Source organism: Ornithorhynchus anatinus, chromosome 8, assembly GCF_004115215.2.
Source record: "Ornithorhynchus anatinus isolate Pmale09 chromosome 8, mOrnAna1.pri.v4, whole genome shotgun sequence".
NCBI classification, from domain to species: Eukaryota; Metazoa; Chordata; class Mammalia; order Monotremata; family Ornithorhynchidae; genus Ornithorhynchus; species Ornithorhynchus anatinus.
The window spans coordinates 28,694,113-28,706,549 of record NC_041735.1 but is presented as its reverse complement, the minus strand read 5'-3'; the positions used below and the strand labels follow the sequence as shown (position 1 = coordinate 28,706,549).

At 52.4% G+C, this 12,437-nt stretch overlaps 1 protein-coding gene across 3 annotated transcripts in view; it reads left to right on the top strand.

The window, feature by feature from the left end:
* LEO1 (LEO1 homolog, Paf1/RNA polymerase II complex component) overlaps window positions 1-12,437 on the top strand; it is a 37,715-nt gene that overhangs the window by 20,527 nt on the left and 4,751 nt on the right. For all 3 annotated transcript variants that reach the window (XM_029070944.2, XM_029070943.2, XM_029070945.2), the window contains exons 8-11: window positions 2,709-2,843; window positions 4,180-4,315; window positions 6,119-6,305; window positions 7,298-7,395. In XM_029070944.2, the coding sequence (XP_028926777.1) occupies window positions 2,709-2,843; window positions 4,180-4,315; window positions 6,119-6,305; window positions 7,298-7,395 (556 nt within the window). The remainder of the gene's footprint in view (window positions 1-2,708; window positions 2,844-4,179; window positions 4,316-6,118; window positions 6,306-7,297; window positions 7,396-12,437) is intronic.

The following is a 12,437-nucleotide window of genomic DNA, read 5'->3' as shown; positions in this document are numbered from 1 at the left end:
CGAGAAAGATGTTTCCTGCTGCTGGCTGGCGGCAGGGAGACCAGCAAGGACGCTGTTGCTGAAATCCACTTGGGTGGAGATGAGGTCTTGTTTATTCAAGGGTTGGGAGCAGATGGGAAGGGTGAGGAAGAATTGGGTGTGATTAACCCTTCTCTCCCCCATGTGGGAAGGTATATCTGTAATTTCATTTATTTCTATTGATGCCTGTTTACCTGTATTGATGTCTGCCTCCCCCGCTCTAGACTATGAGGTTGTTGTGGGCAGGGATTGTCTGTCTTGATTGCCGAATTGTACTTTCCCAAGCGCTTAGTACAGTGCTCCGCATACAGTAAGCGCTCAATAAATGCCATTGCACGAGCGAGTGAATGAATGAACCTGATCTGCTTATATCCTCCCCAGCATGTAGCACAGTGCCTGGCCCACCGTAAGCGCTTAACGAATACCACAGTTACTTGTATTATCCCGTGCCTGTGAGCGCTCGGTCAGTTTGGTTCGGAGGGATCCCATTCCCGCTGCCCCATCCTGTCGAGGTCCCGTGCTTTTCTGATCTGTGCTGATCACGCAGCACCGCTGCCGGGGCTTTGTCCCGAGAGAGGTGCCGGCTCTTCAGAATAGTCCCTTCTCTTGGCAGTCAATCTCGGCCCACCTGAATGTTTGACAGTAGGCTGGGGAGCTTGGAAGAGCAGAAGTTCATCTTCCTCCCCTCCACCTTCGCCCAATTCCGCACTGGCACTGAGCTCCATCGCCCTGTGGCCCTGCTTTTGGTCAGTACTGTCCTGCCCGTCCTCCCACCATGTAGTTAGTCCTGGCACTTAGGCACAAGTCGTCAGGGTATTACATACCTAAGATACTCTGTTATTTCTTCCTCTCTGTAATTTTTTTTTTCTTCTCTCCCCCGTAGACTGTAGGTTCCTTTGCAGGCAGGGATCTTGTTTCCTCATTTTATTATACTCCCCCCAAGCAGTCAGCACAGTGCTCTGTTCCCAGTGAGTGCTCAAGAAGTAACTCTTGATCGTCAGGCTGATGTTCCAGAGCCCAGCCCACAGGGCCCAGGACTAAACTGCCATGAGAAGCAGCGCGGCTCAGTGGAAAGAGCACGGGCTTTGGAGTCAGAGGTCATGAGTTCGAATGCCGGCTCTGCCACTTGTCAGCTGTGTGACTGTGGGCAAGTCACTTCACTTCTCTGTGCCTCAGTTCCCTCATCTGTAAAATGGGGATTAAGACTGTGAGCCTCCCGTAGGACGACCTGATTCCCCTCTGTCTACCCCAGCGCTTAGAACAGTGCTCTGCACATAGTAAGTGCTTAACAAATACCAACATTATTATCATCATTATTATTAAACTCTGGCACACACTGAAATTGATGGGCACAGTGTCAGCGGGTGTGCTCCTCGGCCATTTCATTTTCTTGGCCGGCCTGGTTCAGGAAGGTCTATTGCTTTTTCTCCTCCCTTTACTTACACAGAAATCACTTTTAACTTCTTTTACATGACGACTTTTAAAGATCCCCTAGAACCATGTAATTTCTCCACCCTCAGCTTTGCGTCTTCGACCGAGGGTTTGAGTGACCTTCAAAGAGCGTCTCCTCTGTCTCCGGACAGGGAGGACCGCAAAACTTGTAGAGAAGATTTTGCAACCTCCTAATTGCGTTCCCACCACTTTCTCAATAATGAACCCAATTCTTCCCGCTCCGTGGCTGAAATCTTTTAAAGAAATCTTACTCCCCTTCTCTGCCACCTCGTTCTCGGTCGATTCCTTCGAGCACCGAGGCAGCATCGGTCTTTCCCAGCAGCACAAGCGTTTGCTCGATTGGTTGCCGACGACAGTTTGGTCGCTCTCTTGGCCAGCTCCCGATTTCTCTCCTGGGGTGTTGCGAAGGCTGGTGGTGATTGATGGTCCCCTGGGTGACCGACCCAGCCAGCCTTGGCAAGGCCGACTTCTGGTCCCGCAGACTCCTACGAGCACTGCTATCTAGGCCAAAGGTTGGGGCTTTCAGAGCTACGTGGGACTTGCCAGAGGAAAGGCAGGGATCGGGGCTCATACTTCCGTTGCATTTTCCCAAGTACCTAGGACAGTGCATTGCATTTAAAAGGCGCTCGGTCCTATGATTGTTAGTACCACCTTACCCTCTAGACTGTAAGCTCCTTGGGGGCAGGGAACAAATCTGCCATCTTGGCTCTATTATATAATAATAATGTTGGTATTTGTTAAGCACTTACTATGTGCAGAGCACTGTTCTAAGCGCTGGGGTAGACAGAGGGGAATCAGGTTGTCCCATGTGGGGCTCACAGTCTTAATCCCCATTTTACAGATGAGGGAACTGAGGCACAGAGAAGTTAAGTGACTTGCCCACAGTCACACAGCTGACAAGTGGCAGACCTGGGATTTGAACTCATGACCTCTGACTCCAAAGCCCGTGCTCTTTCCACAGAGCCACGCTGCATCTCTGTTACATTACTCCAAGCGCTTAGTACGGAGGTCTGCAAACGATAGGCGTGCAGTAATTCCCACCGATTACCCTCAGGGCCCGTCGTCTCACCGTTCCTGATGCTGAAGACACGGAGGCAGGATTTCGAGAGCTCGAACCGCTTACTCTCAGTTCCAGAAGGGAATAAAAACAGACGGTCGAGTGGCTGCGAAGAGCCGACTGGGGCTCACAGACCACTCGGATGATGAACGGGCTTGTTCTTTCTTCTTTTTGTTGTTAGCATGTCTCTGCACCTGGGCAATGAAGTTTTTGATGTCTACAAGGCCCCTCTGCAAGGAGATCACAATCATCTGTTCATTCGACAAGGCACGGGTCTTCAGGGACAGGCAGTCTTCAAGACCAAGCTGACTTTCAGGTGAACGTTCTTATTCTAATGAACGACGAGCATAAAAGCATCCCTGGAGGCAGACGTTGGCCAAACTGCTGCGGGCACTGGTTGAGGGTTGCCAGCTCCAAACTGGAGGGGCCCGGAGCAGGCTGATTGGGCCTCCTCCCCGACCCCTAGGAGCCAGGGAAGCCAGTACAGTGAGCCGATTCCCGGGGGCCGGAGCCGCCGCCTGGGGCAGGTCAGAACCATCTGGTCTTGGCTCGGGCCCCAAGCCGGGGTTGTGCTGAGCTGGCCAAGCTGGCGCCCGGCCTCTGAAGGATTTTCAGAGCTTTTAGGTCAGCCGGGATTCCAGCCAAGGTGGACTGGGTTCCCCAATTTGCCTACCAGGTGGAAAGAGTTTCATATGTGGACAGAAGCCCGGTGGGAGGGGAATCTAGAAGACAGTTGGAACAGGGGTAGCCAGCCCAGACCTGAGTGAATAGGAAGAAGAGAGAGCATCTGAGTCGTGCCTCGTTCTAAGGGAAAGCGTGGGCTGATCCGCCATTAGCCGTTAGTCTTTGGCCCGTATTAGGGGCCATACAGTCTGAAGGGAAAACTGGGCTGACAATCGCAAGTCTCCTAACTTGCTCTGGAGTGGGGAGAAGGGGGTGGTGCGTCGGCGGTTTAAGGAGGGAGGCGGCCCAGGTGGTTTCCTCCAGAGAGAAGCGGCTAGGAGCGTGGGGAGGGGCAGTGGAGCGAAGTGCGCGCGAAGGGGTTGTCAGTAGGAAGAGGGACATGAAGAACCAACCGACCGCTGATGCCCGGCTAGCTGAAGAGGATTTGGCTTCTGCTTGTCCAGCACGGCCCTGCCACTCTTTGCCAACTTTGGGGAAGGGCGAGGGCGGGTAGAGAAGGCATGCGGGAGCTTTACTCCCTTTCCTGCTCTGGCCGGCAGGTACCCCATGGCAGAGGGGAATCGGATATTCTCCGACTCCACAGTCCGCCTTGGTGCTGTGGTCCAACTTTCCTCAGATAAGTCCAAGAACAAAAAGTCCGTTCTCCTCCATAGCCCCGAGACTGTGTTCGATCCTCCCGGCTGCCCCCAAGACTCTGCCTCGTGACAGCCGAACTCTCCGCCACCATTTTACGCTGCAGTTTTGTGGCGAGGCAGAAGGGCAGCCCCAGGGAAGAGCGGTGGAAGGTTGCGCGGCCTCCTTCGCTCTTCTGGACTCGGAAACTGATTCTTGAGGTAGATTGAAGGTTTAAGTGAGGATTAGTAGCAAGGCAGAGATGTTTGCCGTGGCCTCTTTGTTTTCAGTCGTGTGGGGGTGTCTGAGCCAGATGTATCTGGAAAACCAGTAACGCTGTCTTCGTTTTATGGCAGACCTCATTCTACAGACAGTGCCACACACAGGAAGATGACCTTGTCACTTGCTGACAGATGTTCCAAGACACAGAAAATTAGAATCCTACCAATGGCTGGTAGGGATCCAGAATGCCAGCGCACGGAAATGATCAAGGTAATGCTCCACAGGGTTTCCTGCAGCGTTTTAAGAGGGGGATAAAAGGTAACGGAATTTAGCCACCACCACTGTGACTATCATTCCTTTCCCCCGGCTCCCCGATCACGTGATCGGGGTAAAACTCCAGCGGCACCTACGGCTCCAGCCAACGAGCTGGATTCTTTTGACGGAGTTCCCGGCCCCCGCTCTCTTCACTTTGGCAGCCCCGAATTTCTTGTTGCGCACCTTAGGGTATTTCGGAAATCGAGTTAGCCACCTGGCTCCAGTAGAGTGCAGATCAAAGGCAGAACGAGTGAACCAAGCTCAAGCTAGATTTGGGAGAAGCTTTGGGCTGGAAACATTCATGTGGCATCTGCCCTCTCTGGCCAATAGCACTCCTAGCCACCCCCCACTCCCTCCACTGCCTGTTCCTCATCGTCTCCCCTTCTCCCTCGGAGGACAGTTCGGTTGAGTTTCGACTCAGCTGTGGAGAACAGGCAGGGAGAGGCCGGAGCGGGAGGGGGATCCTGCTCTGACAGTCCTCAGAGGCCTGGCGTATTCGGTGGGCAGCCCAGAGCCTTAAGAAGGCGTGGGGTCACCTGGCAAACTGGATCCTCGAGCGGACCCGGACCTTCAGGAGACTGGACGGCTTTGTGAGGGGCCGGTCCTTCGAACCCCGGATGGTCTGGGATTACCTGGGAAAGGTTTGGGGCTACTTGATTGAGGCGTGACTCCTGTATTTTGAGCAGGCTGCCCTCAGGAGGGGCCCAAGCCAAGAACCGGCCAGTGGTTTCACCTCCCACTTTGGATCCTGACGAGATTAGGCCCAGCTTTGGATCCCGAAAGCCAGATGTTCTATAAATCCAAGGCATTGTTTGTTTAGTGGTTGGAGCGCTCACTGTGTGCCGAGCACTGTCGTGGCATATCCATATTGCTTCTCTAAATAAAGTCTAAGTATAAAAGGACCCTTCAGTTACAGTTTTTCGTAGTAACTGCTATATTTCCAATTCTGGCTCTTGCCATTAGCTGCTGTGTGACCTTGGGCAAGTCGCTTTTCGGTGCCTCAGTGTCCTCACCTCTAAATCGAGGATTCAATACCTGTCCTCCCGTCCACTTAGACTGTGAAGCCCATGTGGGACAGGGACTGTGTCTGACCAGATTAACTCGTGTCTACCCCAGGGCTTAATACAGTACTTGGCTCATAGTAAGCGCTCAACAGGTACCACCGTGCATCATCATAATTCCAAAAATGTATCCCTGGAGATACTGTCAATATAAAGGAAGAGAAGTAAAGCAATTGAGTATTCCTGCAGTTTGTCTCTTGACCCTTAAAATGCCTCATGATTAAAAAATTCTGTATGGGTTTGTCAATCTTAAAAAAAAATGACCTTGATTCCTGAATGAGAAGATGTGAGAAGCAGCGTGGCGCAGTGGAAAGAGCACGGGCTTTGGAGTCAGGGCTCATGAGTTCGAATCCCAGCTCTGCTACTTGTCAGCTGTGTGACTGTGGGCAAGTCACTTAACTTCTCTGTGCCTCAGTTCCCTCATCTGTAAAATGGGGATTAAGACTGTGAGCCCCGCGTGGGACAACCTGATTCCCCTGTGTTTACCCCAGCGCTTAGAACAGTGCTCTGCACATAGTAAGCGCTTAACAAATACCAATTTTTTTTTTTTTTTTGAATGGAGACCAAAGCATTAATAGGCTAAAGCTTCACAGAATAAATGCCAACTGAGTCAGCGGGGGAAGATTCAAATAAAGAAAAAAATTCCCCAGCTACTCTCTGTGGGACCGATCTGATCGGGGGATTGTTGTTCTGGCAGAAAGAGGAAGAGCGGTTACGGGCTTCTATTCGCCGAGAGTCTCAGCAGCGTCGAATGCGAGAGAAACAGCACCAGCGGGGACTCAGTGCCAACTATTTGGAGCCAGATCGCTACGACGACGAGGACGAAGGCGAGGAGTCCATTAGCTTGGCTGCCATTAAAAACAGATACAAAGGGGGCATAAGAGGTGAGTGCCTGGAGTGCGTTTTGAGGCCCGTGGAATGAAAATGCATTTTGTTTCAGTGGGAAACGTGTCATTGCACGCTATCTGTTGGGAACCGGAGTCTTCCCAGATTACTGTTTGGAGGGGAAAATGAGGGTTCAGTGACTAGTCTTGTTTCTAGGTGGCAGCCATTACCAGTGGTGCCAGTCTCCTTTCGCCCGTTTCCCAAAGGGGGCCGCCGGGGGAGGTCTCTAAACTTGGGACATTCCATGCGGACTCTCTTGCCTGTTCCTCTTGATTTCCAGTTGGACCATAAAAAGCTGGTTTATGAATTCACTTTTTTGAGAGCAGAAATCTTCAGCCTCTCTGCCCGCTTCCATCCTCTCCGGTCCTCACTTAGCTCCTTTCTGCTCCAGATGTAATTTTCTTCTCCCCCACCCATCGCTGGACCGTCTGGCTGGGGGCAGCTTGTCTGTGGAGCAGTCTGGGTGCCTTCCCCTTTAGGGGAGATAGAGCAGAAAAGCATCCAGTTAGCGAGGGCAGGAAATTAGGAATACAGTCGTCGTGGCGGACGGAGGCGGAGAGGAGAGCCTGGGGCTCCTTCCCTGGCCACCTGAGAGAGGGAGGAAATAAAGTTCTCAGTCAACCAGCCCCGAAGGAGGGAGGTGGTCAGGGTTGATTGCCTTTCCAGAAAGGGATGCTATTGTTACCCACCTCGTCCCCTTGGCCCGGGCACTCCTGAGTGGGTTCCTCCTGGCTCCTGCCGCTCCGGATTTAAAGTGTCTCTAGGTACCAGCCACCTTGCCCATGCCCGGGGACAAGCCCGGTGCGTCCGGTGGTGCGCCTGGGAGCCGGGGAGGTGGGACTGGGAGGAATATCTTCCGGCCCAAGAGCTGGAGGGACGTGTGTGGTCCTGCCCCGTCCCCCTTGATGCCTTTATCGTGCAGTGCTTGAAGCCGGCCCCTGGGGTTGAGAGGAGTCCGTGTTTATACAAACCACTTCTCTCCGCCTTGTAGAGGAACGTGCAAGGATCTACTCTTCAGACAGCGATGAGGGGTCCGATGAAGATAAAGCCCAGAGATTACTCAAAGCAAAGAAACTCACCAGCGATGAGGTGAGAAAAGGCCCTTTTCATCCAGAGGGAGTGTTGTCGAGTCTGGTTATTTTCTCCTTTCACAAATTTCAGAGGTTCATGGTCAGTTGGCTGATTCTACACTTCCCACTGGGGAAGTGAAGCATACCAGTCTGTGAAGTAAAATTACAAAGTGAACTCTAAAATCACACCTCGGTATGCAGGTTTTTTAAATTGAATCTTTTTATCCCTCTCTTCCCATACCTGTAGGTTCAGGGGGACCGCAGGTGGAACAGGGACTGTGTCCGATGCGATTGTCTTTTTTTTTTAATGGTATTTGTTAAGCGCTTGCTATGGACCAGGCACTGTACTGAGCACTGGGGTAGATACAAGATAAGCAGGTTGGATGCGGTCCATTTTCCAAGTGGGGCTCACAATCTCAATCCCCATTGTACAGATGAAGCGTAGAAAAGTGAAGTGACTTGCCTGGTGTCAAACCACAGACAAGTGGAGGAGACAGGATTAGAACCCAGGACCTCTGAATCCCAGACCCATGCTCTTTCCACTAGGCCACATTGCTTTATTTTGCATCAGCGGATGGCACGTAGTAAATGCTTATTGATCCCCCAATTCTCATGATTATGATTATATACACGATGCTGTTTTATTTGCCAATTCTTCTTTATAATTTTGGCGGGGGCGGCTCTTCAATGAGAATTTCAAATTTGAGGTTTAAAGGTTTAAGGGGATTTCTCCCACTAAACATTTGACTTCAAATAATTCCTTCTCTGGTAGGGAAAAGACCCGGAGTTTGTCAGTTGGGACACGAGCCATCCTGGTAGGGTCTCGCTTACAGGCCGGGAAAGTCTGGGCCGGAAAGGGGTCGGGGCAGAGTCTGAACCCCCATTTTCAACACCCACGGGCCCGAGGACTGCAGCCAGGCGACAGTGGGGCGGGTGTGTTTATGTACTTATGTATGTATGTATGTGATGCTCCTGCAGGACGTCCACGGAGGCCTGGTTGTCGTTGCGGGCTGCCGGCCCGAACTGTACCCCTAGGACTCATTGTGGGCTGACTGGAAATCTTCAACCCACCCTGCGCTCCTCTGTCCTGGTACTTCTCTGCCCCCTTGGCCTCCATTTTCAAGAACCAACTTGGTTCTGCATTTTGCCACACGGTGGTGCCAGAATATCCCAGAATTATTCCTCCCGCTGAGGCACGCTGGTCATGGCCGCACCGCTCGGGCGTGGGAAGGTTTTCGGCCATGCCGTTGTCCGGTAGTCCCCGAGCGGCACCCCCGAGCGCTGTAGCGGACTTCCCGCCTCGTCGACTCTGAAGCTTAGTCTCCGGCGTAGCTGCCCAATTCCCATCCTTCTCCCGTGAACTTTCCAAAATTCCAGAACGCCTTGATCATTGGCGGGAGGGGGAACTCAATTCTGAGACGCCGTCGTGGGATTGGAGGCATCCAGGGTAACTGACGTCGAGGAGTGCGGCCTGCACACTGCATATCCTCCCCCGAGCCCGGCCCGGGCCATGGGAGGCCTCCAGACCCTCTGCCTAACTGGTGCTGGAGAGCGAGGGGGCGGCGGGAGCTCCTGGCCCCCCTCGCCTCGGCCGCCTCCGTGCAGAGCCAAGTAACAAACTCTCCGGTCTGGCCAGGGTCTCCTGCCCTAAGCAGAGTAAGGGATCGCCCCCGCTCGACCTCTCTAGAGGGGCAAGAGCCTGGGCTTCCTGCTGTGGCTTCTCAAGGGGGCCCGAGAGACCAGCTGGATGCCCCAGGCTCCAGGCTACCGGGAAAGGCCCGTGGAGAGGTGGGGTTTAACTGTCCCTTCCCCTCAACCCCAAAAGACCCCAAGACTCTCCCGTCTCAATCATTCAGTCGTATCTATTGAGCGTTTACTCTTTGCAGGGCACTGTCCTAAGCGCTTGGGAGACTACAGGGCCACCATAAACAGACACATTCCCTGCCCAGACGAGTTTACGGACTAGAAGGGGGAGACAGACATGAATATAAATAAATTACAGATGTGTACCTAAGTGCTGTGGGGCTGGGACGGGGGAAGAGCAAAAGGGAGTGAGTCAGGATGACACAGAAGGGAATGGGAGAAGAGGAAAAGGGGGCTTTGTCGAGGAAGGCCTGGTGGAGGAGGTTGGCTTTGAATGGGAGGAGAGTAATTGTCGAATTTAAGGGGAGGAGGGCATTTCAAGCCAGAGGCAGGACGTGTAGTAGAATAGCGAGGTGAGGTAGGAGGGGGACAACCCTGCTTCAACCCTTCAACCCTGCTCCCTGGGCGGGGGCAGTTGAGGTCAGTTATCCAAAAAATCCAAACACAGACTAGCCCATTTGTCCTCAGGTGGCCTGGGTCTTGGATGCCGCCTGGAGGGGTGGATGTTTTTTGCCCTCCAGGTTATCCTTGGCTCCAAAATGTTTTGATCGCTGCGGTTCTCATTACTGTGCTTCCGAGCCATTGACTTGTAGGGTTAATACCACCGCCGTGTTGTTAGTCCAGCGCGTCGCAAAATTGAATGTTTCCAAAGAGCGCTTGGAAGTGGATTGCTCTGAAAGGATGACTAGCAGAGCCCTTGAACAGATTTGTTTTTGGCTTGACGGGGAAACATCGTACTGACACATTTACAGGCTATTAAACTGTTGGCAAACAGGGCAGCAGTCGTTTAAGCAGATGCTGTTTTCTTTGCCTAGCAAATAGGGGCTGGGAATGGAAATGGAAGAGGGGTGCGGGACATGAGCCTGATTTATTCCCAGAAATCGGAGGCTGCCGATTTCGTTGCAGTGGTGTTTGTAAAATAAATTAGTCAATCCAGAGGAGAGGCTCCGAGCCAGTCGGGAGGCAGTCTGCCTTCAGCGCTCACAACCGCAGCCTCCTTCCCTCTCTCCAAATCCAGATTTTCCCCCGCCTGCCCTGCCGCCCCTGAACATCGCGCACTGAATCTGGGTCCCTGCCGGGAGGCAGCAACCCATGTGCGAGACCACTGTGCCCGCGGGATCCCCCCGGGGGCGGCCTGACTGTCGCTCAGGCAGCCGGTCAGTGGCATTGATTGAGCGCTTGCTTGTGCCGAGCGCTGTACTGAACCTTTGGGAGAGGATAACACAGTAGGGTTGGTGGACACCGCCCACAGGGAGCTTACAGACTAGAGCGGGGAGCCGGACACGGGAATAAATTCCAGGCAGGGGAAATGGCGGGGGTCTAAGAAGAGAGAAGTGCGGTGGGGCTGGCGGTGGAGTGAGTATCAGGTGCTTGAGGGGTACAGATCCAAGAGGCCGGGCAGCCCAGAGGGGAGGGTGGAAAGGGGGAGCGGAGGTTTAGATAGAGAAGGCTTGTTGGAGAGTAGGGGATAGGAGAATCTGCTGGTTTGGGGGTTGGGGGGGACAGGCATGTGGATCAGACTCCGCTCCTGGAGCAAATGGGAGCATTGGCTTTTTATTCTGTAGTACTACTAATAATAATAATACTAGTTGTGGTATTTGTTAAGCGCTTACTGTGTGCCGGACACCGGATGGCATAGCGGATGGAGCACGGGCCTGGAAGTCAGAAGGTCATGGGCTCTGATCCCGGCTCCGTCACCTGTCTGCTGTGTGACCTCGGGCAAGTCATCTGGCTTCTCTGGGCCTCGGGTCCCTCCTCTGGAAAGTGGGGATTGGGACCGTGAGCCCCACGTGGGACAGGGACTGTGTCCAACCTGATTTGTTTGTATCCACCCGAGCATTTAGTACAGTGCCTGGCACATAGTGCTTAACAAATATCGTTATTATCGTTATTATTATTCTTACTAAGCGTTGGGGTGGGTACAGACAGATGGGGTTCGACCCAGTCCCTGTCCTTCATGGGGCTTCCAGTCTTGATCCTCATTTTACAGACAAGGTAACTGAGGCCCAGTGAAGTGACTTGCCCAAGGTCACACGGCCGACAAGTGGGCAGAGCCGGGATCAGGACCCACGTCCTTCTGACAGTATCTGTTTAGCACTTACTGTGCTAAGCACTGGGAAGGAGCCTAGATGCGGGAATAAAGGCCCTGTCCCTGGGAGGAAAAGGCGGAGTAGGGGATGTCATCATTTACCTTGGGGAGCTTCGTCGAAGGGTGAAGCAAAGCCTGGGAGCTCGGGGATTCTCCAGAAGGTAGTTTGTTCTTTTTTTCTGGGGGTTCATGTGGAAAGCAGTGTTTGCTGTGATTTTAATTCTGATATTTGTATATGTTTTTGAAAGAGTCGGGGGGGGGGGGGGGGCCGCAGTGCACTTAATACTGTCCTCCCTACACGATAAGCACTCGGTAAATACCGTTGATTGAACTGAGATTTGCCAGAAGCTGGTCTGCTAGGAGACTCTCCCACCTTTTTCGAACGTACAGTTGAGATTAAAAACCCACATGATGTAGGGAGGACATTTTTTCCTATTTACGCGTTTTAGCCAGACCTTCACCTACGGCTTTATCGAACGATATCCTGTCTGTCCAACCGTGACCCCAGGCTGGAGATGAAATTTTAGCGATTGCTCTATTTTTAGCTTCGGGCATCACAGTGCAAAAAAGCAAACATTCAGACATTCATTTTCCCCACCACAGAGCGGGTATTTACAGTTGATGCCGGGCGGAAAATCTCAAATATTTCCATCCCACCTGCCAAACCCGTGCAGGAAAGAGCCGTAGAAATACAGCCTGTCGGTTACATCACCCCGGAGAGCTGATAACCGTACTTTATGATTAAAAACAACCTGGCCTCCATGTTGGAGGACATTTTTGAACCTACAGCAGCCAATTTGATTTTGAACCAGTCGTGGCAAATTCCGGATCAAGGTTCCTCTTCGGGCGCTTTGTTGTGGGGACAACTTGCAAGTTACATTGTGCCACTCTTCTGGAGATTCGTTTTATAGTTTAGTAGGGACATTTGATGTTTTGTTTTTGTATTTTTAACTGGCGGTGCATATGGGAGAAAGGCAATGAATAACAAATCAACGAAGAGGACACAGTTTTATATAACAAGAGGGGTTTGGGTTCCAGACTGAGAAGCAGCATTCATAAGCCAGAAGCTACAAACTGGGATCCTACAGTTTGCTAAGCGATCGTAATAG